This window comes from Corylus avellana, chromosome 8 (assembly GCF_965113065.1).
Source record: "Corylus avellana chromosome 8, dhCorAvel1.hap1.2, whole genome shotgun sequence".
In the NCBI taxonomy this organism is placed as follows: Eukaryota; Viridiplantae; Streptophyta; class Magnoliopsida; order Fagales; family Betulaceae; genus Corylus; species Corylus avellana.
This window is the reverse complement of record NC_142497.1, coordinates 3,133,077-3,160,614: the sequence shown is the minus strand read 5'-3', so window position 1 is coordinate 3,160,614 and position 27,538 is coordinate 3,133,077. Positions and strand designations below refer to the sequence as shown.

The 27,538-nt window shown below is 35.7% G+C and overlaps 2 protein-coding genes and 1 pseudogene across 3 annotated transcripts; all 3 read right to left on the bottom strand.

Moving 5' to 3' along the window:
• Positions 1 to 207: 207 nt before the first annotated feature.
• On the bottom strand, positions 208 to 2,269 carry ABCG23 (ABC-2 type transporter family protein). Its single transcript, XM_059574995.2, has one exon. The coding sequence runs from the start codon at positions 2,252 to 2,254 to the stop codon at positions 329 to 331; it is 1,926 nt and encodes a 641-aa protein (XP_059430978.2). The 5' UTR covers positions 2,255 to 2,269; the 3' UTR covers positions 208 to 328.
• A 15,247-nt stretch (positions 2,270 to 17,516) lies between these two features.
• LOC132164508 (AT-hook motif nuclear-localized protein 28 pseudogene) lies at positions 17,517 to 18,624 on the bottom strand (annotated as a pseudogene).
• Positions 18,625 to 22,444: 3,820 nt separating this feature from the next.
• Positions 22,445 to 24,676, bottom strand: LOC132164438 (Calcium-dependent lipid-binding (CaLB domain) family protein). 2 transcript variants are annotated; one of them, XM_059574952.2, is made up of 2 exons: positions 24,362 to 24,676; positions 22,445 to 24,283 (listed from the first exon to the last, which is right to left on the bottom strand). In XM_059574952.2, exon 2 carries the CDS (start codon positions 23,915 to 23,917, stop codon positions 22,580 to 22,582), a length of 1,338 nt encoding a protein of 445 aa, XP_059430935.2. In that variant the 5' UTR covers positions 23,918 to 24,283; positions 24,362 to 24,676; the 3' UTR covers positions 22,445 to 22,579. The 2 variants fall into 2 exon arrangements, with proteins under 2 accessions (XP_059430935.2, XP_059430934.2); XM_059574951.2 differs by having other exon boundaries at positions 22,445 to 24,258.
• Positions 24,677 to 27,538: the final 2,862 nt, after the last annotated feature.

Genomic DNA, 27,538 nt, shown 5'->3' with positions numbered 1-27,538 from the left:
TATTCAAAAGTTAATTTGAAGCAGACATATCTTTAAAGAGTAAAGCAATTTAGTATACTATTGTATGACTGTATACAACTTGATGATATGATAGTGAAAATCAGCACTTGTATAAATAAAATAATAATAATAATAATAAATAAATAAATAACAATACTTATTTTCTTTGTCATTCTAGTTATATTCATATGTATAAGAGCCTACCAAATAACATTGTTCATCGTTAAATTACCATAACCATATTCAAAACTAGGACATTTCATATACTCAGTTGAGTCAATAAGTGTTGGTGATGATTTCGAGCATAAAGCAAGCTCTCTGCCATGCATTATATTGTTGTAGTTGAAGCTCTTCGAGAAAGAATGATCCAACAAAGCACACGATAGAACACAAAGAAGCAAAACATGATCCCCACATTCATCCACCTCAAATCTTTGTCGAGTCCTCGACTCTTCAAGACATCGATTCCTGTCAGCAAACACTTGGAACTATGTTCTTCACCCTGCCAAGAGAAACACTCACTTCTCCCACTCCAATATTCATTTGTGAGAAGTGAATCCAACGGGTATTTATAAAGGGAAACATAGTACATAAACAGCCAATATTTTGGGATGCTTTCCTTTGGAATGAAGTAGCCAGAGAAGAGGAAGAAGGCTCCAAGAACCGTGCAGATGAGAGAATTCCCTGAGATGAAATCCGGCGAGACTGCGCTCAAGAAGAGCACTAGGGAGCTCGCCATCAGCACTATAAGCCAGACAATAAAAGTGAAAAATGCAAAGGCGGCGACTGTCGGATTAAGTCCGACAAGGAAGTAGACTGGAACGGCAAAAAGAACAGCCACCACAAACAAGAAGGGCAGGAAGACAATAGTGTTGGCAATCATGTAGGAGGATATTCTGTAGGCTCCCCTTGAGGATTCCTTCATCAGAACTCGACGCTCCTGGAGGTATATTGGAAGAGCTTCGACTGTGGAGGAGAGAAGAAAACTAAGACTAAATGCAAATAAACCCAATCGTTCTGCAACACCTCCTTCATCTTTTCTCACTCTCATGTATACGCTTCCCAGCCCAAATCCCCCCACAATAGCTTGCATTGTTCTTGCCAAGAACAGCTGCTTTGTTCTGTAAATGATCTTCCAAAATCTTGAGCAGAGAAACATAATCTCAAACAAAATATTGTGTTGTCGAACTCTGCTCATATCCTCTTCTGGGAACATCGGGTAGGAACAGAGTTCACTCTGTTCTACAATAGGCAGGAACCTTTTGGAATATGAATCCTCCAGTGTACGCATAATTTCCATGGCAAATTCTATAGCATTTAGTTGCAATGGGATTTGAAATCCCAATTTATTTATAGTTTTCTCTAGTGATTCGAGGCTGCCATTGTGGACAACTGAACCGCGAGAGAGGATCAAGAAGTTTTGAATGTATTGAAGAATTCTATAGCTTGGTTGGTGGATGGAGAGAATCACTGTTCTTTCCTTCCCTTTTGCCATTGAAGAGAGCAGCTCAATCACCTGGAGTGCAGAGGTGCTGTCGAGGCCTGAAGTTGGCTCATCCAGGAGCAGAATTGGAGGGTCATGAATCATGTCAACTCCAATAGACACCCTTTTCCTCTCCCCACCAGATATTCCTCTGTTCTCTTCATCGCCGACAAAACTATCTGCAACATGGAGAAGACCAAGATCCTGCATCAAGCTCTCCACCCTCAATTCTCTCTCTTTAGCATTCATTTCTTTGAGCCTGAACTTTGCACTGAACATCAGCGTTTCCTTTACTGTGAGTAAAGGAAGCAGATCATCTTCTTGCGCCACAAACCCGCATAATTTCCGCAACTGAGCAGGACTACTCACGTGCTGATCATCATTGACTGAGATGGTTTTCGGATCGAAATCCGTCTCCTTCACCCTTCCTGATATTATTCTGAGCAAAGTAGATTTACCAGTGCCGCTGGGGCCAACAATGGCTAGAATCTCTGAACTCCTTGCAACAAAGGAGACGGATTTGAGTATGTTGATGGGCTTAGGCTTTTGTACCAAGTCATGACAAAATGACCTGTGCGGGCGGAAGGCGTAGGAAAGATTTCTAACGGCTAGTTTGTAGGTTGTTTTGGATTTTTGAGGTTGTCCCGGGTGTGGTGAGTGATCGTAGAAAGAAGAGGAAGGGCTTGCGGTAGATTCTTCTGGGGAATTGGAAGTTGAGAAGAGAATGACAGAGTCTTCTTCAATGGCCGGATTCTGAAAGCAAACAGCCATTGTTTTTTGCTTGATTTTCTGTGGCAATTGTGCAGGAAAGAGAAGGTGGTGGATGAGGCTTTCAAGCAAGAATGTTCAAGTCGAGAAGAAATGGTGGGTAGAACAACCAAGCTGGTAGTTATGAAAGGCTGCTTTTGTCCATTCTAGTTGCAGCGCCTTCTGAATTATTTGAAGAAACTATTCATCCAAAAAAAATTTATTTGAAGAAACCCGTAATAAATTGGAAAATAAAAAGAAAATAGAGATAAAGAATTTCAAAGTTAATTTAGTCAAACTTTATCAGATCACCAAACGCTGCCAACTGCTTACTACCCTCACCAGCACTATTTATTTATTTAAAAATTCTGGCATTGACTGTCATGATGGTAGTAGGTGCCATTGTATAAGCTTCAACTCCTCTGAACCTGTCCCACTAATTATCTCCACCACTGTTGTATTTACTGATATTTTTCCTACTTTAAATTCCAGCCTGCCTCCTTGAGCACCATTTCAGTTTGTAATAGTCTTGAGTCTAATTCAACTCAAAAGTTAATTTAAGAGTTAAGGTTTTTTTTTGCCCTTATAAATGGTCAATCTATTTAAATATTCAAGTAATGTGGGACATCTAAGCCAACACGTGCAGCAATAGGAGACGATGGGCCATTGCCAATTGGGCCAAGCCCTAAGACTATATTAAAAATGAGTCTTGAATCTAACTCAATCCAAAAGCTAGCTTAAGAATTGAAGTTTTCTCTCACCCTTATAATAGCTCATTTTCTTAATACCCAAGCAATGTGGGACTTCCAACACTATATAGTCATGGACTCATGGAGTTCTCTAGTACTACAAACTCACATTTATATTTCTACATTTATGAAGTGAATTGACAATGATATGTACCCAGTACTAGAAAATTGAAGTCCATTCATAATATTGTTCACTCCGACTAAATATGAATTCAAAAAAAGAGAGAGGAGAGAATTGATTAGTGAATACAGTAGACTTATAAATCTGTGATCCCTAGAAATATTCATTTTTAAATTTAATATATTTATGTCGTTAAATTAAAATAACAGTTCAAAGTTTTTAAGAAAACTTAGAGGCGAATATGAGTTAATTTGTCATGATGAAAACAAACATGATTCTTTCAGTTTCAAGTAAAATCGAAGAGAATCATTTTATGGTAATGTGCGATTAACTTCTCGTTGCAATGCCTTCAGAATTATTTGAAGAAGCTCGTAAAAAAAGAAGAAAAAAAAATAGTGTGAAAAAATAGAAATAAAGATTTTTGAGTGGTTCGGCGTCACACTATAAGACACATAAGTCCGTCACCATAAAAGAGTTTGATAGGATTACCTTATGCTCTTATTCCTTAATAAGATTTACATTACAAAAGACTTTTATTTATAGCTAGGAGAATAGTGATCAGTGAAGATAATACAAATATGATATGTGGACATAATATCAAATCAAATTTATTTACAATTAAATTTGATTATTTAAAAGAGGTAACACAAGTAATGTTTCTGTGTATCGAACTCGGGCTTCAAAAGCCACCCGATCGGTAATGTAATTAATTAGGATCAGTCGTCGCAATGACACTTTCTGTAGACTCACCTAGCTGGGTGTTCAACTGTTTCTTAAGTTCGCATTTATACTCGCTCTTTTTTGATAACTCCTTGAAGGTGTGTTTTTTGACAGTTTCAAATGTCAGGTTCGTCTCAAAGCATATCTTTCTCTACATACAAGTTATACGCATCGAATAGTTTAAATATATTTGTATAAAGAGGTTATACCTGAATGATGTCTCACATCTTTTCTTTTTTCTCATAAGTCACAAGCCTCCGGTGGTCGTTCGGAATTAAGGGGCACAAGACAGCTGTTCTCACAATGAGAGAATGATGAAGGTCAGCCAACAGGATTGGGTAGCGAGAAGTTCCCCCCTGCTTTTGTGCTTTCCTTGGAAGAACAGCTGACTTGTGCCCCTTAATGTTTGGAGGTTGCATCATAAGTCGACACCCCAAAATCTTATAATTCCTTCAATTCTGATATTAGGGACTCTAAGTATACATTTATCTTAATTCCAGGTGAACTTGGGCCTATGAAGATCAAGGATAACATAATAGAAGATTGTTTCACCCAAGGTGGTGAATTGTAGGAGACCAACATTACTGGAAAAGTACTATTGGTGCTCATATTGCCAAAATGATTAAACCCATCTGAGACCCACCTTCATCTACCCAAATATCGCGTATGGGAAAAATGTCATGTAACAAGGCTTGCATCCCGTTGGAGCCTTAATGAATTGGCTTCCTATTGACCGGAGCCTTAGTCACCTAACTACTAATGGTTGGCATTTACTCCCCATGCAAGAACTATGTTGTGCAACTCTACATAAACCCTCATTTTCCCGACGCCAAATGGTTGTCTTCTGGAAATAACACTTTCTGCACAGGCAAATAACTCTCCTTGGTGTTTTCACATGCAAAATCAATAAAGTCCAAAACGCCATTCCTATACTTGGGATCGGTCTTTTGCAATGTGATTCAACTCTTGTCCATAACTTAATTATATTATAAATAAAAAAGTATATTAGAATTAATTACACACAATATTAACTACAGTGAAAATCAAGCACATGATGTGAAAATCAAGCTCATGCCCTTATTGTAGGAGTGTGATGCTTGTGCTTGTGTCCAAAAGTTAAATTACCACCCTCTAAGATCTCAATATTACTAGAAGAACACATGGCATATGTATTGCTACCAATGATTTCATATTCTGTTTAGTGTATATTACTCCAATTATACTACCTTAATTATTCATCCCATAAAGGAATTTCTTACTCTATTAACCAACTTTTCCCTAATGAAAACATCAACTTTTCAACTACCATTCTGATGAACTGCTGAAGGGCAGTTAGATTAGCTTTTTATTCATCATCTTAATTTCTTTTGTCCTTTCATACTTTTCTGTGAGTGATATATGGCTTTCTTTTGGTCTCTATGATCATCACTTTCTTTGGTTTTTTTTATCATTTTTTGTACTCCAATAAAGCACAATCAAATACTAAATCGTCGAGTTATCCAAGTTATCTTTTGGCCTTAGCCTTGTCCTTTAACTCAAAAGTTATACATGTTATAAATCTTAGTAAAAAAACATAAAGTTAGAGTTATAAGCACATAAGTTTTCTTTTGTCTTTTAGGTCTACAGTCTTCTATAAATGAGTGCTTGTAAACCTTTTAGATATGTCACACTTTGAGACCGTATGTAGAATGTATGATTTGATCACCTTAATTAATTTAGTTCCATTCCCAATAGCTTAGTTTTATGGTTATTCTTTCTTCTGTTTTTTTCCTTTTCTTTTTTACGCTACAACTCACGTCTTACTTTAGGGTCCGTTTGGAATTACAGTTTTAATAAGTGCGATTTTAAAAGTTGTGTTTTTAAAAATGGACAGAAATTTCCTCCAAACCGGTATGGAGGAAATATCCTTCAACTCATGTAAAATAATGCCAAGTGTCTATAAATATTTAAAACGCATATTAAATTTAGTCTAAATTAGTAAACTGCTATTAATGAGGTTAAGAATTTAATGTGCCTTTTAAATATTTATAGACACTTAGTACTATTTTACATGAGTTAGAGGATATTTCCTTCATACCGGTTTGGAGGAAATTTTTGTCATTTAAAAATTACGTTTTTGAAAATCACTACTTTTTAAAATCGCAAAGGTATTTGGTAAAAGTAAAACATGTTAAAAATGGATCCGGCTTAGGTGCGGTAGTGGAATGCTACCGCACCATGCAGTAACCCAAAACGAGTCATTTTGGGCAATAAAAAACTAAATTTTTTAAAGAAGAAGAAAAATATTAAAAAACTAAAAGTACTAAAAAAAATAGAAGAGAAAGAAAAAAAAAATGAAAGCCACCCCTTTGGGCCAAAATGGGGTGGCCGGACCACCCCATACTGGCCTTGGGGGTGGTCCAGCCACCCCCAAAGGGCCAAAAGCAAATATATATATATATATATATATATATATATATATATATATATATATATATATGTTTGGGATTTGGGTGTAGCCAGACCATCCCCAAAGGGCCAAAACTCGAACCTTTTTTTTTATTATTATTATTTTTTCCTTTTGGCCTTTTGGGGGTGGCATAGGGCATGGAGGTGGTTCGTCCACCCCCAGACCGGCCATGGGGTGGCTCCAACCACCCTCTTGGCCAAAATTGGGTGGTCCAGCCATCCTATTTTACCCCAGGTTTCGTGAGAGGCTGTGCTTAGACAGAAAATCTGCGTGAGCTTGATTATTCCTCTTAAATGATTATTGTTAGTTTCATGGTGCTTGATTAAGAAGTCTATCGGAATGGTCCGGTAAAGAAGAATCATGTTGAAGAAAATTGTGAGTAAGGAGATGAGTTGTAGGCTTGTCGATCTTACATAGTCAAGGTCTTGCAAAGGGTTGTAAGTGTTCCTAGTGTCTGTAATCTTTGGATAATCTTTTGATAGTGATTTTCTGGATTTGGCTGTCTCGAAGAGGTTTTACTTTTAGATCGTTTTTTAAAAGATTTCTTCTTGGTCACCAAAATATTTGTGTCTGATTGCTTTATCGCTTTACATGACTTTGGTGCTTGAATTGTTTGCATATTGATTAATATCTGTTAATTCCGCATAAATTGGGGTTTTGGAGTCGTTAAGCACTTTTCATATAGGAAACTCTCATCTTCTTGTCTACTCTACTCTTTTTATTCTCCAATACCATCTCCTAAGCATCAAATCTATTACCTATTGGCCCTCTGGCAAACTCTTGTGCAATTGTGTTTAACCTTCTCCATCTTTGCAAGTACTTAGAATCACTCATTCGACCCACGCTCCATTGTTCTACTAATTTGACGCTGTTTGAGGGAACGTTAGTAATTCCTTGACAAAAGACCAAATGCCGAATACGCGTTCCAAAAGTGTATGCAAAAATTAATGACGATGCTATGCATAAACTTGATATGAAGACTCTATTCTATCAATAGATGCTTTATCTCTCAAGAAACCTCCTTGATCATGAAAATCAAAGCCCTAATTAATAGTGAGATTACAAGTCAATGTTGAGTTCTATGAAGCAATGAGGATAATTAATGACGCGAAAAAAAATAATTATTCCTAATTGTAATTTAGTATTCACCTTCAAATTAAGTAATTCCATGCATATTTAAAACCATACTCTCCCCATAAACAAGAGGGTGGATCAAGTTTAATTTTGATAGAGGCTTAACCAAATTCTAAGATCGATAAAAATATATAAATATTTAAAAATTACAATATTTTAAAAAAATTTGATTCAATTCCGGTCGTAGCAACGCATGGACTCCGCATTAAACACCCGAAGACAAGGATCAAATTAAATTCCCTAATCTTCCATGCACATTTACTGCAAAAAAGATTGTTATGAACAACACAATCTGCAGCAATACTAATATGTTTGTCTTGAATCGACTCATGTTGGTTGTTTGGATTTTATTTATAAATATTGTTTTTTTTTTTTTTTTGGATGAATATTTATAAAAATTATTACAAGATCATGAGATGTTTTGGCTGGTTTACAAGATGAATTAGCATCCTCTGAATTAAAACCTACCATATTAAAAACCAGCAATTTAATTCCTCTCATTTTTAGACACATGAAAGACATTAGACATGTGCCAAAAACTACATCTAACGGCTCAAGTTTTGCCACCTCAGTACGTACTCACCACTCAACTAATACAACCCACCTAAAGTGAACCATTTTATGGTAACTTATTAAGGGTTTGTTTGAGATTGTCTTTGATGGGCTTAAAAGTGCGTTTAACAATAAAAAAAATCGGTTTGAAGAAAAAAGTACTCGTTTGGTAAAAAAAAAAAAAAAAAACCTTTTTAAGGGTCCAAAAAGTCTAAAAATAGCCAAAATCTACTTTTGTTAAAAACTTAAAAATGAATCTTTTGCCAAAAAAACACTTTTTGATTTAAAAGCTTAAAAACATGTTTGTGATTGTGTTTGAGAGCTTAAAAAGTACTTATAGTACTTAAAAAGTTGTGTCAAATAAAACCTATCATGTTTGGTAAAAAATTTCAAAAGTACTTCTTTAACTTTTTTATTCTAAAAATAGTCAAAACGCACTTTTGACAAAACCTTAAAAATTGAAATTTTGTCAAAAAAATGCTTTTTGACTTAAAAACTCTATTTCTCAAACACATTTTAAACATACTCTTATTAGTCTTGGGCATTTATTGTCGGTTCCTCAATAACCTAGCGTTTCTCAACTCTTACTGTTTTTGTTCCTATTATATATATATATATATGTACAAAAAAATTTTCCAAATCAAATTGGAGAAAATATACTTCCCCACTCTTCCCCCACCCCCACGGTGAAACCCTAAGGTGAAGGTTCAAGGTTGAGTATGAAAACATATGAAAACATTAGGTACAATTTTGTTTTTTGATTTTAAAAACTTTATTGAACAAAACACGTACATTTGGGATAAGAATAGGATGCGGATAAAATCCTCAACTAAACGCACCAGGATATGCTTTTCCAAAAGTGCCCTTCATATCGAACAAAATTCACATAAACGGTACACGTATATGTGGCTAAGAAGCCCACTGGCCCACAAAAATCTGACCCAATAATTTGACGGATAATGCAAAACGAACCATCAGAGTACTTTGTTGTTTTTTTAAGATATCTTCGCAATATTCAAAAATACTTTTAATTTTTTTTTTTTAAAAAAAAAACAGATATTCCATGTGTGGGGATAGAAGAGAAGAATCATAGAGGAACAGAGCCGCTGTACGTGAACCACGTGTCGTCTCGATTTTATTTTAGAAGTGGTGCAGGTGTATGTATTACTGTCTGCCTCATGTCCGTACATCCATGTCCCCTACACAGACATTATTGATGCTACGTTCCAAAGATGTGGGGCCTCCTTTGTACACGTAGCTGTCTCTTCATTATCACTTGATTTGGGACAAGCTGCATGGCTACCATGCTACAAATCCATAATGCCATTATGTTTTTTTCAAATGAATTTTTCTTTTTGTAAGGAGATAATTCACCAAGGTAAAGAATAGCATTATGGATCCGAAATATATATTGTAATTTAATCAACGGTTAAGATTAAATTTTAAAGTTAATTTATTTTTTAAAACTTTTAATAAAATAAAATTTAAAAAAATTCAGTCTTTACCATAAGCCGAATCCATTATTCGATGATATATATATATATATACCTTGGGTATGTGTCAGATTTTCTTTTTCTTTTGCTTTTAAGCCTTTCTTTTCTAACTTTTGGCAGGCCAATGGAATCAGTTTCAGTGACTAGGTAGCTATGTATCGGCCAAATTTGACTAATTAATTAAGTCTTAATTCAAAGTGAAACAACGATTGATTAGATCGTAAGATATAATTAATCAGAATTATGAATATTTTATGGTCATAATTTGTAGCTAGAGAATTAGATTGTCAGTGTAAGGCTGTAAGCTGGGGAGGCACTAAAAGAAAGATGAGTCGAATCAAGAGAATTGGTGATAAGATTGAAGTCAGCCTTTTTGAGTCAAAACATATTTCTTTCTCAAATAAATGCAAAGAGAAAATCACGTGCATGGAGAGAGTCCCGATTTAAAGCCTGTGCCTGCACAGACAAAGATGTGGTCCGTAGCTCACCGCCTACTATCTATCACTCATTTCCCACAACAGCACAAGTTAAAGATTGCATATAACTTGTGTACTACATGACTATTGGTAGTCGGTAGATGATGCATGCCTATATGGGATTGAAATATGATGCTATATTTAGATTGTTTATTTAAATCCAACGGTCTAAATTTTGTCATCTCATCAGCCTCACTATCACCTTCCGATAGGTAATGCCACCACCGAAAGCGACTAACTAGCCACCATTTAATTGCTTGAAAATAGTCGAACCAACTCTTAATAGTTAAAGATAATAGTTTGACAAACCATTTTTTTTTTTGGTTGTACGAATCCCTTAGGCCAAACAACTCTCTTGGCCGCATGTATAATTCGGCCACTCGAAAAGCCAATTAAAGGAGATCAAACCACTTCTTCAATAGCCAAAGGAGTGGTCGTGGTGGGAGTAGTAGTAGTGGTGATGCTAATAAAAGTATAAATAGTGACAGGTAAAAATAAAAAAGTTACGAGTTTTTTTTTACTTTCATGACATAATCTAGGCATTTCATTTAAAATATCCGCTCAAATTAGTTGTATTGCACCCTATCTAAATCGTGTCTATATATATATATATATATATATATATATATAAGCTTAAGGATGATTTCTAATTAAGATCCTTTATAATCATGTTCAATTCTTATGTTTGGGCAAAGTTGTAATTGTTGTTGGCAAAGATTCAAATTTTGAAGAATGTGTTGAAATATCCGGAGCTTTGGTAAACGCTAAGGCAATTCATCTCACTTCTTTATTTTTTTAACATTTTTTTACTTTTTACATCACATTAATCACTTTTTATTACTTAAAAAAAAAATTACTTCAAAATAATTTTTTTTTTCATTTTTTCATATCAAAAATTCTTATTTTTTCACTTTTTTTTTTTTTTTTAAAAAAAAAAAAATATATATATATATATATATATATATATATATATATATATATTCATATTAATCAATTTTTGCTACAACGTAAACTTAAACAAAAACAAAATCTTTTACCAAATCGATATTTATAGTAAAGAATACAAAAGTTCCGTACGCTTGTGTTTACTGTATATTCTTTTACCACGCAACACTACTATAAGTATGGGCATCATCACTTCATAATAAATTCACTAAACCCCATAGCATTCACTGCCTTCAACCCCCCCTCTCTCTCTCTTTCTCGATCTCTCTCTCCAAAACAAGCAAAAACCCATGTCCCGTCATCGACGACAAGCCTCTCTGGTGCTCCCGCCGGAGCTACTAGCCGGCAACGAGCCAGCAAAGCCTTCTGACGTGGGTCAGGCCACTGCAGGCGCTCTTACAGGAGGTCATGGCGCCAGCACTGGTGCAGGTGCCAGCGTCAGTACACAAAGGTCCACAGATCCTCTCAAAGCTAATCAAGAACAGTACTCCGGCACCCATTGCCAGGATACACCAAAGAAGCCACCCGCTCAGAAACCCGCCTGAAAAGCTGAAGACCACTGCTCATCGAATCCTCCAAGTTGCATTTTGAGTAGTGCTCTAGATCTTTCTTGTTGAATAATATTGCTTAACTTGGTTTTTGCTTTCTTTCTTTTCTTTTTTTTTCAGTGTTGTTGTTTAAGGTCGCTCTTAATTTGTCCACCTTTGTCCTTTGTAGAATTTCCTCTCTCTCAAAAAAAAAAAAAAAAGAAGCGAAAATAGGAGGATAAGTAACTGAGGAAACTTCATGTGATCAGTAATGGCTTGGATTATGCTATATATATATATATGCACCAAGCAGAGCTTTCAAAGCTTCTCTTGGGGACCTCCATTTCTTCTTCTTCTTTTTTTTGTATGTTATTTCAATTTAGGTCAGATTAGGTCGATCTCAGTGAGCTTTGAGAGGATCAGTGATTAAGACTCTAAGAAGACATTTGAAGCTCTTTTCACCACTACTTTTTGATCAAGTCATATACTAGAGATAAGAATCTTCTCTACAAACAAAAGTTGGTGAGGGAAAATTCCACCACACACCAACTTTCTTTAATGTTCAATTTGTTTTCTAATATTAAAATAGATGGAAATTTGCTTATATATATAAAGTTTTGATTTCAAATGTTCAAAACAAGAGAAGTAAGGAGTAATTTAGCTATATATAAAGTCAAAAATTATATATTTTTTAAATTACTTGCATAACTTTTCGTCTATTTTCAATTTAAAAACTATAAAAGGAATGTTAATTTGGGAGTTATGTGTAATTGTTTTTTAAATTTAGATAAAACCATTATTAAAAGACCTGATGTTTAATTAAGTAATAATTAATACCATTTACTAATGGATAAGATATGTACTAATGAGAAAAAATTGACAAATCTAATTTTGCAATATACCATCTCTTTTCAAACCTTTCAATATTTATGCCTTAAATTTTGAAATAAACTTAACAATAAACGATTAAAGAAGTAGAGCTCTAAGCCTCTATGGGGAGTGGTGATGATAGAGAAATAGAAGGAACCTTCTCCATGATTCATGAATAGAGATATTTTCATGTCGATCTGTACATAGATCCAGCTCACTCCAAAATGACCTGTTCAAGAAAATTTTAGTATGACCTTTTTAAAAAAAAAAAAAAAAAAAAAAAAAAAAAAAAAAATTAAAAGCTTATAATAATGACAATGTGCTTAATTTTATGGTCAATATGAGATTTTACATATTTAGTGGTGTATGTATTGCCACATGTTGAATATGTGCATAAATAAAACAAAATATATATTGACTATAAAATAATTAATTTTCAATTTACTTACAATATTTGAGAGGATCCTATCACTATCGGAATTGAATAGGGGAGAGAGAGGCTTAGAACCGCAACCCATTAAGGTATTACTTCATTCAAACAATTATTAAATAGAAGAAGATCCAGTTATATTCAAGATGTTGGGGCTGTTATGGAAAGGGCTGGTGATCGGTTTATAAGTGTGAGAAAAAATCTCATCTCTTGATCTAGTTTTTGGGTTGAAATAGGCCTCAAAACCACCTAACACTGGTATTAGAGCCTTGATTCAACCAACAAGTCTCGGTCCAATAGTCTACGGGATAAGAGGGTTGTCTCTGTTCTTACCCAGGACTCGATGTGTGAGGAGATTATTGGGATTATCTCACATTGATTATGAAAAGGGCTGATGATCGGTTTATAAGTATGGAAAAAAGTCTCACCTTTTGAGCTAATTTTTGGAATTAAGATAGACCCAAAATCACCAAATACAAGAGCACAAAGTCCCATGAAAGAAAGCTGAGTGTACATAAAAATAAGAGGTGAATGACTAGTGACAATGATGGAGAAATGCAATGGGCGAGAACTAAAGTTTTTCATCAATGTTCCTAGGTCATGTTTTAATGGTTAATATTTGATTTAATTAGATTTAAAATTTAATTGTATTTGTTTTAAATTTGTGAATATGATGTATTTATTTATATTATAATAAGGTTGTGTTGTAACGTTTTCTGATCTGTAATTCGGGGACACATTTTAAATGTGTGGGTTTTCTCTTTGAAGTTGGACAAACTATGAAGTAGTCTGACAAATTAAATTTGACCCAAACAAAAAGTGGGTATCATCTAATTGATCCAATTATATATATGGTGATACTTTTTAATATATATATATATTACCACTCCAGAGAAGTTAGGCAAACCATACAAACTGCCTGAAGAAAATTCTGTTTCCTGGTTTTAAATAAATCATACACAAGAAGCTTCTAATTAAAAGTCATAAATACAGATCCCTCCTTCATATATAATAATGGATCCGGATCCCCTCCAATTGAGGGGATAATTGGAGATTCTCTAATTGTCCATCTGAACCGTTCATTTTGATCCAACACACTATAAAATGCCACGTGTTCCACTATAAATTAAATAATAAAATATCATTTAATTTTTAAAAAGAAAATAAAAATAATTAAAAAATAAAAAAATTTATAAAATAATATGGGGTGGCTTCGGCCACCCTCTGGGGCCATAGGGGGTGGCGTCGGCCATCCCCAAAGACTAGTTGGGGGTGGCCGAAGCCACACCCATGGCCACAAGGGGTGGCCAAACCACCCCCTAGGGCCCTAGTGAGTGGCTTCGGCCACCCCCAACTGGTCTTTGGGGATGGCCGACACCCCCCTAGGGCCCCAGGAACCAACCCCATGTTTTTTGGGATTGGCCCTAGGAGGTGGCTAAACCACCCCCCTAGGCCCTAGGGGGTGGCCAAAGCAACCCCCAACTGGTCTTTGGGGATGGCCAACGCCTCCCCCTAGGGCCCTAGGGGATGGTTTGGTCACCCCATATTATTTTATAAAAAATTTTAATTTTTGATTATTTTAATTTTTATTTTCTTTTTAAAAATTAAATGATATTTTATTATTTAATTTATAGTGGGACATGTGGCATTCTGTAGTGCGTTGAATCAAAATGAACAGTTCAGATGGACAATTGGAAAATCTCCAATTATCCCCTCAATTGGAGGGGATCTAGATCCTATAATAATAGGGTGCTGAGATCCTCTGTACCAGCGGCAGAACTCAAAACTAGTACACTAGAAATTGGCCATCAAGGCCCGGATGTTTGTGCAATGAAACCAAGCTAATATCTTCAACGGCTCCTATCTGATTTTCTCTAGTACCTTTACTAGTAGTACTCTTGACCGAATTTTATTGCCATTTGTCACCGCCTTGTACGGCTCTTGGTAAGATTGTATATTTTTACACAATTTTTCTATACCCATAGGTAGGGATGAAAAGGAGAGTGGTTATTAACCGCCCATAAACCACTAACTGCTAACCGCTAATTGCCTTTATATATATATATATATATATATATATATATGTAGTAGGGTATTATCATATTACCATAAAAACTAAGTCATTTTGATTTTTTAAAAAGTTTTGTTAACTTTTTTTTTAAAAAAAAAATTAAAAATTTTTCTTTCAAAATCGGTTAGTAGTTATTAACCGTTAACTGCTGGTTAACCACCTAGTCGGTTAGCGGAGGTGGTTAGTGGATTTTACTAATCGCCTAAATGGTTACAGTTAGCGGTTTTAGCCAATAACTACTAACCGTAACAGTCTTTTCACCCCTAGCCATAGGTGACTCTTAAAACCACCATCGAATATGAGTTTATTAAATTTTGATCCACCTATGAGTATAGAAAAATTATGTAAAGAAATGAGTATAAGTGTAGCATTCATCTTCATTGTTTGCCCAAAAAAAAAACAATTTATTGGATTGGATGATTTTTTTGATTTTGTAGTTGTGATTTTTTTTTTAAAAAAGAAAATAACAAGTTAAATAAGTCGTGTCGTATCACCCGTAGGTCATGTCAAGGAAAGATTTGATTTGCTTAGATAAATGAATCATATTAGAGTTGACCATTAACGGGTTAAAAGGTCAAGTAGATTGACCCAAACCCGACACACTAACCCAAATTACTACCCCTACATGAGCTTATAAAATCAAGCGCATAATTCCCTCTAGTATAAAACTTACGAGTATCTTTGCTTCATATAGGAATATAGTTGACTTTTAATTTAGAAGGAAAGAAGACATAGTCACATAGACAAATGCTTTAGCTTTAAGTTTCATGATGCACAGAGCCCAAAAGGCAAAATGGTAACTCCCTTGAGCTTAAGCTCATCTCTTCCACGGCATGGATGATATATCTAACTTGTAAAGAGTCTTAACTATTAATTTCAAGAAGAAAATTGCTACTTACCAATTTTTTTCTTCAAAAATCAGTTTCCAAGTGAATTTTATGAGATGGTAACACATCAATTGAAAACTCTTAGTTCCTGCAAGTGGTAGGTAATCTATGAACTTGCATAGTTAAGCTAAATAAATTGATGATTTTTATATCGGTTTAAAATTTGAGAAGCGTGCTAATTTAACATAGTAACAAAAAAATAAGTTATAAGTTCGAACCTTAACTCAACAATTTATTCTTATTTTAATTAAATATATCATGTATGTGCTCACGAAAAGTGAGCAATAAATAATTAAATTTTATTATTTTATACTAACTTAAAATTTTTAAACAATTTAAAATTAGGTGTGAATATTTTTCCCCTTAGGAAAAACGGAGAACAGTAAATAAAGAGCGTAAATGATAAAACCCCTAGGAAATCTCTTACACAAGACAGAGAGCATGGCCTATTACTGATACAATTAGCCCTGAGGAGGGTCCCCAGTTGGGCCAGTTTAGGCCCCCGTACGTTAACAAAAAAAGCCTACAATACAAAATAAATGGCCACAAATTTACCTACTTACAAGTCCCAACACATTTATTGCTTTTTCCACCCTTGTACGGCAAAACAAGCTCTTTTAAGGACAAAATCTGTCGTGGAAATAGAAATCCAGGAAAAGCTTTGTCCGAACTTTGACCAGCCGGTGCAATTACAAATTTACAATGGGGGGGGGGGGGTAAAAAGGAAGTCAAAGCAGCTTTTATTAGAGTTTTCTCTGTTTGTCTTTGCATTCCCCCGTGAAAATGATTCGGCCAATGGAAGGTTGACAAGTGAGCACTCCCAAGCCCTGGCCTTCTGCATATTTATCAGGCCTCGCGTGCGCCCACCGTCGCAGTCTTTCTCCAGTCACCTCCACAAACCCAATCACCATGTTCTTGCCCAGGTTTTCACCACTACTAGTACTGTTTCTTTCATCATTTTCCTCTTCACCCAAAGTTACCCCTCTCTCTATCTCTCTCTCTCTCTATCACATATATATATATATATATATATATATATATATATATATGTGTGTGTGTGTGTGTGTGTGTGTGTGTGTGATAGATAAAAAGGACAAAAAAGCCAATAAATAAAAGAGCAGAGGTTCGATGGACTGCTGTGATTGTCACGTCTTACAGCAAAGTATGTTCCGAGTGTTTTGACTGGAATTTGGACATACTCTCTTCATGCCTTCTTAATGAAACAAATGAGAGTATACCGGCCTTAGCGGCGTATTAAATATCATATGATAATATGTATGGATATGACTCTTTCGTGAGAGCAGAAAAAAACAAAAAAAGTCCCTCCTCCATGCTCAAACAAAAAAGATGAAACACTCTGTAAACTGTATCATTAAAGATTTGAAAAGAAGAGAGAACTCAGTGATGATAAAGCTACCAGATTTAGTGTAGTCTAGTCATCTGAGTTCACGCATTATATATATATATATATAATCATGATTCATGAACCCAGTTTTTTTTTTTTTTTTCTTTTTAATTTTAATTTAAATTATATATGGTTGTTGCTTTGGAGATGGTAAATGGGCCCTTCCCGAGGGTGAGGACCATGGCATGCGGTTTCTGAGGAACACTGACAATCAGTGGCTGCAAAACCCAACAGTAAACAGTAGCTTGAAGCCTTGAACAGGCCCCTCCACCACCGTCCAAGCCTGTCTCTTTGGAGGAAGGAAGGAAGGAAAACAAAAAAAAAAAAGCACTAGAAACTTTACGAACAAGAAAGTAAACAACAAAACCCGTCCAACACACAAACATAGAGAAGCTTTGGAACAACAACAACAACAACCAAAGTTTTAAGAAACATCTAGATTCATAAGACAAACATCTAAAGGAAAAACCATTTCATAAAGGCTACCAAAAATCCTCAAACTTTATAGATGTTTGAATTTGCATACTTCTATACTAATAATTTTTTTCCCTTCTTGGACTTGTAGTGATCAGTAAGGAGAGCGGGAGGTGGGACCCCAAGGCATAACATCAGGGGAAATCTGGCAGTTGAGTGGGGTAGGGCTAGCGACGCTGTAAACAGGCATGCACATGGCATTACTGCTCGTACTGCAACACTCGCTTGCATTTCCAGCAATGTTAGGCTTTGCTTCCTCACCAGCTTCATCAGTTTCGCTCGGAAGTCTATGAAACGCCGGGCTCGTATACGTGGCAGCCACCACCACGACCCGGCTCGCCGCGATAACTTTCCCGGCAACAATCCCTCCAAACACCTGCCCTTGTGCCCCTGCAAGACATATCCCAAAAGAAGAAGAAGAAGAAAAAGAAACAGGAGGAGGAGGAGAAGAAGAAGAGGGTTGTTGTTGTTGTTGTTGTTGTTGAAATGATCCGGATAGAGAGAGGAGGCTAAAGGGTCCATGCAGGGAAAGGCTCGGCGCGTGGGAGACGGGGTGTCGGAGAGTCACGTTGGAAACGGACCCTGACCCGCTGAGAACAATGATGCCCACGTGTCGCCTGCGCGCGAACTGTATGACCGTCTCGACCACATCGGAGCCGGCGGAGATCTCGAGGACGACTGGCTTCATGGCGGAGTCGCTGTCTTTTGTGATGATAATGGGAGGCTTGGGCTTGTTCTTGGAGCCGGGCGGTCGGCCTCTGGGCTTCTTTGAAACCTCAGGCGTCGATCCAAACTCGCAGATGGCCGTGGTTTTCTTGGGCTTGGACGGTGGCGATGAGCCTGCTGGCCTTGTCGCTCCTGCTGAGAGATTGGGCACGCTACGAGGGCTGTGCTCCGAGTCGTCGTCTTCGGAGGTGTGGGAAAGGTCTCGACCCTGGGAGAGAGAGATTGCACTGCCATAGTCCGCCATTGTTCGGACGCTACAGCTGCTGAGCCTACAGAGAGATAGAGAGAGAGCGATAGAGAGAGAGTGTTTGAGCGCTGCGATGTTTTAGGGGGCTTATGGTGGTCAGGTTTTGAGCTGTGGGGTCCACTCGGAGGGTTCAAAAGCAGAAGGAATTCAGTGAGAGAAAATTGATTCCCATATAAGGAGCCAGAGAGCGCTCAACTCACATTGGTTTGGTTTACACTGGCGACAACAATTTTATTTATTTATTTTTTAAAAAAAAATTACCCACTTTTATTATTTTATATATATATATATATATATATATGGAAAGTTATACTATACTACTACCAAATTTGATGAACATTAATATAGCTGTTAATTAATTCATGCAATTATATTTCCATCCAAATTTAAATCATGACGGTCGTGAATGTTCCTTTAGAATATTATAAATAAATATAGTAGTTCATGTGATTTTTAAATTGTAGATTTTTGACATTTATTATGTTTATAAACTTAGGGACAATTTATAAGACCCCTAGAGCGTCACACGACAGTCTAAGTAATACTAATTTTTATAAAATATAAAATATCACATGAATTTATAATAAAAAAAAATTATATTACCTCGAACATTTTGTTGAAAACTAAGGTGATAGTGTGGGAGATGGGTTTTTAAGTTTCTAACTTTCAATGATATCATCATGGAGGAAAATGCCTTGCAAATTGTAGATGTAGTCAAAGCCAAGCACAAAAATTGGAGTAAATTTAGGCAATAGTAGATGGTATTAAAAAACGAATGCATCTGTTGAAAGGGACGTAAATTCAACGGCTCATGATTTGGTTAGAGAAGTCATTAAATATGTTATAGTCATAGATAGTGTTTGGCTGGAAGAAATCTCAAAACTATATTTATGGTATTGTAATCAAGGAGTAAACTGCTCTGGGTTTATTTGTGTTTTTTTATCAATGAAGAATATATTTAATTGTTAAAAAAAAACTAATGTGACTATATTTCTTATTGTTTTTTCTTTTTTTTTTACATATCTACACAAGAGGAGGGAAGGAGATTCGAACTAATGACATCCGCTTCATTAGGCGCAATCCCAGCCGATTGAGCTATCTCTTAGGGACCTATATTTCTTATTGTTGAGTAATTAATGAGATACGCTACACAAACTATCATATTAGTTTACAACATTTCATAAGGTATAAATATTTTTTTTTCTTTCTTTTTTTGGTATAAATATTATTTTGTCATTTGCTAACCGTCAAAAAATTTCTTTATACTATCCACTTCAAAGTCGGACTATCCAGAAGTAGGGCCCAAAAGTTCCTGTTTTGTAGGGTCACATGACTCACATCTCAAGCTCTCATCTCAAGATGGGCAGAAAGGAAAAAGAGGGGGCAAAGAAAACAAGGGAAAATTTCCCAATGTTCTTATTATTGAATGATAAAATTGAGAAAAATAGATCATTCTAATTATCTGATTTGTTTAATTTCAGATGTTAGTGAATCTAACATGATAAATTTGTTCTTCTTCTTCCAATAGTTTTTTTTTTTTTTTTTTTGGTAGATACAACAAAGAAAACATACTATAGATGACAAAAACCAAAAAAATGTAAAATTAAATGCAAGCAAATCATCTGAGAAACTCAAGATTCGTTTGGTAAACGATTTTGTTTTGATTTCGGTTCGATACTGTAGTAAAAATTGATTGATGTGAAAAAAAGTAAGAGAATGTTGGAAAAATAAAAAAGTGGGATAAATAGTGTTGTGCTAAAAACATGTCAAAACCGTTTATCAAACGGGCCCTCAATTTATACAGACGTCTAACACCTCACTACTTCAAAGGGAGACCTTGTAAGAGAAGGTCGAGCGAAAATGCCCGTAGTTAAACTAAGGCCTGGGAGTGTTAATTAGAGAACCCTAAAATACTTAATTCCTGACTAGTTTTCGAGAAAACTAGCGAGGCTAAGAGGTATTATATACAACAGAAACAGAAGATGGTGAAGGTGAAGAGGAGGCACATGGATGATTCAAGTGGATAGATGAATATGCATTTGACCTCCAAAACTCCAAGCAAGATACGATAAAGGAAAAGGCAATGAAAGATAATCCAGTCCAAGAAGACTGGTGGCAGTGATGTCATGTGGAAGGGGGTGATCCTCTAGCATGGTAGCTGGTCTAGGAGTGTTTGTTTTTTTCCTCTTCCAAGTTCATTCTTAGTAGGACAAAGTAGGACACAAGTAAACCACTTAGAATTACTCTTTCACTTGTGTGAGAGGAAATGATTGAGATTCTCTAAAATTTTCTTTAAATTTGAGATTTTCAAATTCATAAATTTCAGTCGCTTATTTCATCTAAACATTTAAAATAAGCCATGTTTTAGCATTTAATGAGGAAGCTACTCTCAAGGAATTTAATAAGCCATGTTTCCTCATTAAATGCTAAACATGGTTTATTTTAGACGCTTAGATGAAATGAATGGCTGATATTTATGAAATTGAAAATCTTAAATTTTTTAAAAAATTCTATGAGATCTCAATCCGAGGGGGGGAGGACTATGATGCACTTAAGAACATAAGAAAACTTCATTAATTCTTTAAAAAAAATAAAAGTGAAAAATAAATAAATAAATAAAAACAAAATCTCTCTTAATCTTTCCCTTACTTTAGTTCTCTTAAAAATCTAGATCTCCAAAAATTTAAAATATCTCCCCAAAAGTTTGAAAAATCTCATGAGCTCCCAAAAAATTTAAAAAGTCCCCTCTAACCCCACAAAAAATATGAAAAACACCCGTAACACCTTCAACATTTCTTTAAAAAAAAATTCATAATAATCATAATTTTTTTTTTATTAAAATATTTAATTCACCCCCATTCCAAAAAAAAAAAAAAGTTTCAGCTCAGCCACTGCTCTTCAATCTTCGCACGCCCCCATCCTTTTGGAGCCGCCACCACCACCAACTCTTTAGCCTCCCAGATCTCTACATTATCTCTTGTCTCCCCCATGTTGGCAATTGAGAGAGATCCAATGCTTGCTGCTTTTCTTTAGGCGACAAATGACAATGAATAGCATTTATAAATTTTCTCGTACTCTTTATCCCCAATGTAGTTCCAATGACAGTCTGTTTGTGGTTTATAACATGGTACCTAGCTAGGTAGTTGACTAGGTATCTCACTGCTTATCACATTTTCTCACTATACTTGACAACAATAATACATACTGTTGCTGACAGGATATGTAAGCTTAGAATATTAGGTTTCACCATCACTATGTTGGCCATTGTTCACTACTGCACTAGTAACAGTAGCTTTCGGATTTCAATCTTTGCAATGGGGGCGGAACTAGAAAAATAATTTCAGCTTTTTTTTGTTGACATTTTTAAATATTTGGAGGGGCCAAAACCCTTAAGGCTAGGGTGGTTTCGCTCCCGGATGCAATAGGACAACCCATGTAAGAGCATGGAGTTGTTAGAGAGATGACGCCGGTCGATGGATTCATGTGTATAATTCAAAGCAAATTGATGAAAATAAAGTTGTGTGCAATTCAAAGCAAAATGGAGATGAAACAATCTCATCTGCTCAACAGAGTAATTGAAAGCAGAGTAACAACAATATCCTGGTTAGGTATGCAAATCTAAAATAGCTAGAGCAAGTTTCCTGTAAATCACACATGTCCAACCTCTCATGTCCAACCTCTTGTCTGAACAAGTGAAGCTGTCGTTCAATAAGGCAACACCTATTGCACTGAATCCCTGATCAACTGCTTCCTCAGTGCTTTAAAAGCAAAGAATTTTAACCACGCAAACAAAGTATACCACAAATGATAATCATATTTCCATATGCTCTAGACTCAATTACATGCAGCTAAAGTCGAGTTATTCAAGTTAATGGAATATATTGCCACTAAATTTCAAGAAAATAGCCTCATTAAGATGGGAATTAAAGAGGTTAATAAGAGTAGAAAAAAACTGACATCTGACATAAATATCACATAAGAAAGCCGAGAGAAAGCCAAAGTTACCATAAATTAAACTCCATATCCAGCTATAGAACAAACTCCCTGTCAGATATGCAACATCATTTTAGAGATCAGAAGAAGGCCCGGCTGCCATAGAACACCCGGGATCCTTCCTTTTTCTTCTTGTCAGCTTCTAACTTGTTGGAGTGGCTTTGAATCACATTTCCATGGTCTTCACTTTCAGGTTTATCGAGATCCATTGGAAGCTTCATCTTTGCCAAAGACTCAGTAAACTGCTGCATGCTTCTCATGTACATGTCCACTATTTGCTGCTGCATCGCAGACTGCTCTGCCTCAAGATTGAAGTTCCCAAGTGGAGCTGAAAATACTTGACCAAATTTTGCAGAACCACCCATATTCCTATCCTTCTTGCTCTCCTCCTCTTTGCTTGTGAAATTTGACTCCTTTTCATCTCTGATTTCAGTCCCCTTCTTTGAAGTTGGAGTGTCTGGGCAAGTACAGGAGCTCTGGTTAACCTCAGTAGTGATTGAGATGTTGACAGAATTCGATGGCTCGCCGCATAAACGACTCTTTTTCTCCATTGAATCAGCAGAGTTTCTGTCATCGCTTAAGCTGCTTGTAGTGGAACTTAAGAAGCCAGAATTGTGTATGCTTCCATTTTCCTCGGACGAATTCCCGGTCATTTCGTGGTCATCAACAAACTGAGGAGAAGAACCAAGATGGAGAAATGAAACGAATCCCCCGGAATTAGCCCCGGAAGCAGAACCTTGCCCCGCCAAGTCGAAATACTCGGACACCATTTGTTGAGTCTCTTTGACAACATTAATGTCAGGGAATTCGATTCTCGAGTACTCTACTGGGTCTAAGATAACTTCTGAGATTTTTCGATCAAGCAACACAACTTCTGAAGAGATTGATGAATTGGTAGCCGACTCAGGTAACGAATTGGGAGAGGAATTGTCTGGCAGGGAAGTGTCTAAAGAAAGAGACAATTGGACAGTTCCAGCAGGGGAGTGGATAAGATCAGTGGAAGAGAGGCTATAGTCTTGTGTCACCTTTCCTTTGCCAGCAACTTGTGAAATTGGGACCAGAGCAAATCCCAGAAGCTGATCTTCCATGTAGTTTCTAACTCTGCTGAGCATCCAAATCTCACATTTTAGGACTGCATCAACTTGGGTGATTTTCATTCTCAAGTTCTCGTTGAATTCCGGGTTTTTGCCGCCTCCATTGATGACTCTAGTTGTGAGAGTGTCGTCTGGATTATAAGTAAGAGAAAACTTTGCATAGACATCTTGGTTTTCATAAATACATATATTGTGAATGTTCCTAGCATGATGAACATATATGTCAAGAATCCCCGAAAACTCGGAATCACCATCTTCATGATGGCTCATTACGTTTGAGCTTGGATTGTAGCGGAAACCAGTGGTTTGATTGAATGAATCCATCGGAATATAGCATTCAATGGGTGGATTATAATTTTGCTATCTTCTGTTTGATTTGCGAGAAAGATCCCAGAAGGTGAAAACAGAACAGAAACAGAGTTGATGTAGAAACTGATTAATCAATACAAACACATATATACAGTTTGTTTCTAATTCTGTTTCCTTTAGATATGCTGTGAGAACCAAAGTTTCAGTACATGAATTCAAGGGAAAGATTGAACACAGGAAAATTTTGAGAGAGAGAGATGAAACAAAACAGAACAAGACCAGAGTATCTTACTACCAGAGTGATTGACAGCAAGACATTGGAAGCCCTGCTCCAGTATCCTCCAAACTTGTAGGTTCTTGAAGAATTTTGACAAGAATAATCTATGAAAAATCAAGCAAAAGCATGGAAAGAACTGAAAGATTAGAGAGAGAGAGAGAGAGAGAGAGAGAGAGACTTACGGTGGAAGGAAGGAGCTTAATTGCTTTTGAGCAAGTAGAAGAGGTGGGTGTGGTAGTTGGTGGGAGTGAAGGGACGAGAGAATGAAGAAAATCAAAGCTGATGATGATTATGATGATTTTGTTATGGAGGATGATGATGTTATTGTTGTCTTTATGTCACTTTTGTGTTCCTTCTTTATTTTTATTTTTTTGAAGGGGGTGGGTGAGGGATAGAGAGATTTTCGGGGCTTGCTTTGCTTGACATTGCAGCTTCCACTTCTAATGACTTCTTTGCTCCACTGAGGGTATTGGAGGTCCCACTTTACCCTATCTTCATTATCACTCTCCTCACCCATCTCTCTCTCTCTCTCACAGATGCTCCCCAAAGCTTTAAGACAAGATCATCTCTCTCTCTCTCTCTCTCTCTCTCAGGCTTTAATGCAAGAAAGTGTCTCAACATTTCCAAAAGAGCATGTGGGAAACGAACAAGTTAATATTGGAAGGAAGTGGGAAAATATGAGGAACCTATCCTCTTCCCTTCACCTACAACTCTCTCTCTCTCTCTCTAGTTACTATTGGAAGGAAGTGACAAAATATGAGGAACTCTGTCCTTCGCCCTTGACCAACAACTTAATCTGCTACATGATTTATACTTGAACAAAGAAAAGAGGGAGCCATGGCTCACCATTTTATATGACTTGAATCTTGTAATTGAATTTGGTTTCCACTCAACATAATAACCAGCTATTTTGGTATGTTTGATCCATTTTTAGAGTAGAACCCAAGTTCTTTTAAGAAGGAATACTCTATAAGCCAGTACCCCTTGCTTAGCATCTGCTTGCAAATCTTGTTTTCATCGTTCTCCTCTAATTTTAATTAAATATTTTACGCATTGAGTCTCATATATTAGGGAAGAGTTTGAATAAGTATGTTAAAATATTAATTAAATTATTAAATCAATCATTTTTAGTTTTAGTGGGTGCGTCTTATTTCTTTCTTCTTACTCATAAAGGAAAAAAATGAAAATAGTGAATCAAGATCTAGATGATGGATCCCTATCTTTATCTCTATCCACAGAGATACCTGTCTATATAGAGATAAATCTTTGAAGAAACTGGTAATTTGACAACCACAATGCCAATAATATCATTCACGGTAAAAGTCATATAAGCCATAGACAAATTCAAATTATGCAACTGTGGAGTTGAACTTGATGGACCAAGCACATGGGACCCATTTGTGAGATACCAGTGGAGGTTGTGTTTAGACATATTTGGAAGGTCAATATTTAAAATGATAATTCTTAACCATTCATATAAATAAATAAATAAATAAAAGAAAAATAAAATTACAATCTCAATGGGGAACAGCTGCAATTGCAAGGACCTGACAGAAGTAAAAGGTCAGTAATGGGGCATAGGCCAATCAATGTTATATTCTCCAATTAACCCTTTTGCATCCTCTTTTACACATTTTCTTCAAAGCAAATTGATGAGAATTTTAGGTATAGGTTTTGGAAAAATCATGAATTTCTTCTCCCATTATCCTTTATCAAAAGAGAATTAGAACTAATTTTGTGAAAAGAGTGAGATTTATCCTCATAGTGTAGATGATTTATGAGTCTGAAAAATTAAGCTTGGCCCATTTTGAAAAGCATAATAAATTTCTGAAAGTTCTGACCGATTTGGTAAAAGATCAAGTCATGTGTATGATGTATCGAGAATAAGACAATGCCACAAAAAGTGGCCCTGATATTATATTAGAATAAACAAAAGAAAAGTATATAGATTCGAACGGTATATTTCAGTGGTGATTACAAGCTTATTTATAGTAAAATGAGGCTAGTCAGAAAGGGAAATACGATGAAAAAAAAAAAAAAGGGAAAACTTGACCAAGTTAGACATTATAAATCTAATGATGTATGTACGATGACATTACATGGTAACATACACCGTCAGATTCAATAAAACAAAATCTCAACCGTAAAATATTGGTGGGGGTGGTTCCCTCAAAGGTGGACTAAATAAGCAAGAGCTTCTCTCTTTGAGTCCAAACCATTGTAACCACCTAACCTTCAATTATAAAAATGAAGATGGCTACGTTCCAACTTGCTCGCTCACATCTTGACTTTCTTGATCAATGGGGTTTAAGCATGTCAATATAATGATGAGTTTGGTGGATGATTTCAATTTTCTTTTTGAAAAAAAATGCACGGAGAAGACTGAAAAAAAAAACACTTACAATTTTCATTTTCTCTTTGTCCCGAAAATGAAGTTTAAGAAAGCAATACCCAATGGAGAAACATCTAGTCTTGGTGATTATCAACATTATCCAATAGAGAGTATGTCCTTATTGGAAAATTTCACTTAATTCCCTTTTTCAAAAAATTTCAATTTAATATATTAAATTTTTAATTGTTTGCAATGCTACCTTTCCGTTACGTTTTTTCGTAATGTCAAAATTACTAAAATACCCATTTTAAAAAAAAATACAAAGATTTAAGTGTTAGTTAAGATTTTTGATAAAATTTGCAAAAATACCAACGCTTGAATCTGTCAATTTTTATTATAAAAAAGCATGACTATTTTGAAAAGTTTGACGGGAAAAAACCTAACATATTAGCTAAAAATTAGAAATTTAATACACAAAACTGAGAGTTTTTAAACTTTAAATAATTAGAAGTTCAAAGGGTTAAAAGTAAATTTTTTTGCTTTAATGATATTGATTTGAGAATTGTACTAGCTTTATTAGTAAGCATGCTGAAATGTTAATGGATTTTGTCGCCTACTTTTTAACCCATAATTGTACCAACTTTATTAGTACGCATGCTTCAGATGTTAATGGATTTCTCACCAAAGAAGTAAGGGCAAAATGGTTAAAAGAGTCTTGTTTAGCAAGGGAAAGAGCAAATCGATTAGACATTAGACATGGCTCATTGCCTCCCTCCTGAGAGCCCTTTGCACGACTCTTTGGAAAAAAATCATAAAGTAACGCCTAGTGGATGATGATGAGGTGCTTTCATTTCATACACTCGCTGCTGTAATACCTCAGGGGAATTGCAACGCTTAAAAATGACCTCAGCAGGAAATGATTGGTGTCAAACTGTCAATAATTTATATATATTTTAATATTCTCCTACAAATTTAATGGTTAAACCATTAGATTTGTGGGATCTACCATTAACTTATGTAGAGTTTA

Coding starts and splice junctions, on each gene's coding strand:
- ABCG23 (XM_059574995.2), bottom strand. CDS start 2,254: ATGGCTGTTTGCTTTCAGAATCCGGCCATTGAAGAAGACTCTGTCATT.
- LOC132164438 (XM_059574952.2), bottom strand. CDS start 23,917: ATGGATTCATTCAATCAAACCACTGGTTTCCGCTACAATCCAAGCTCA.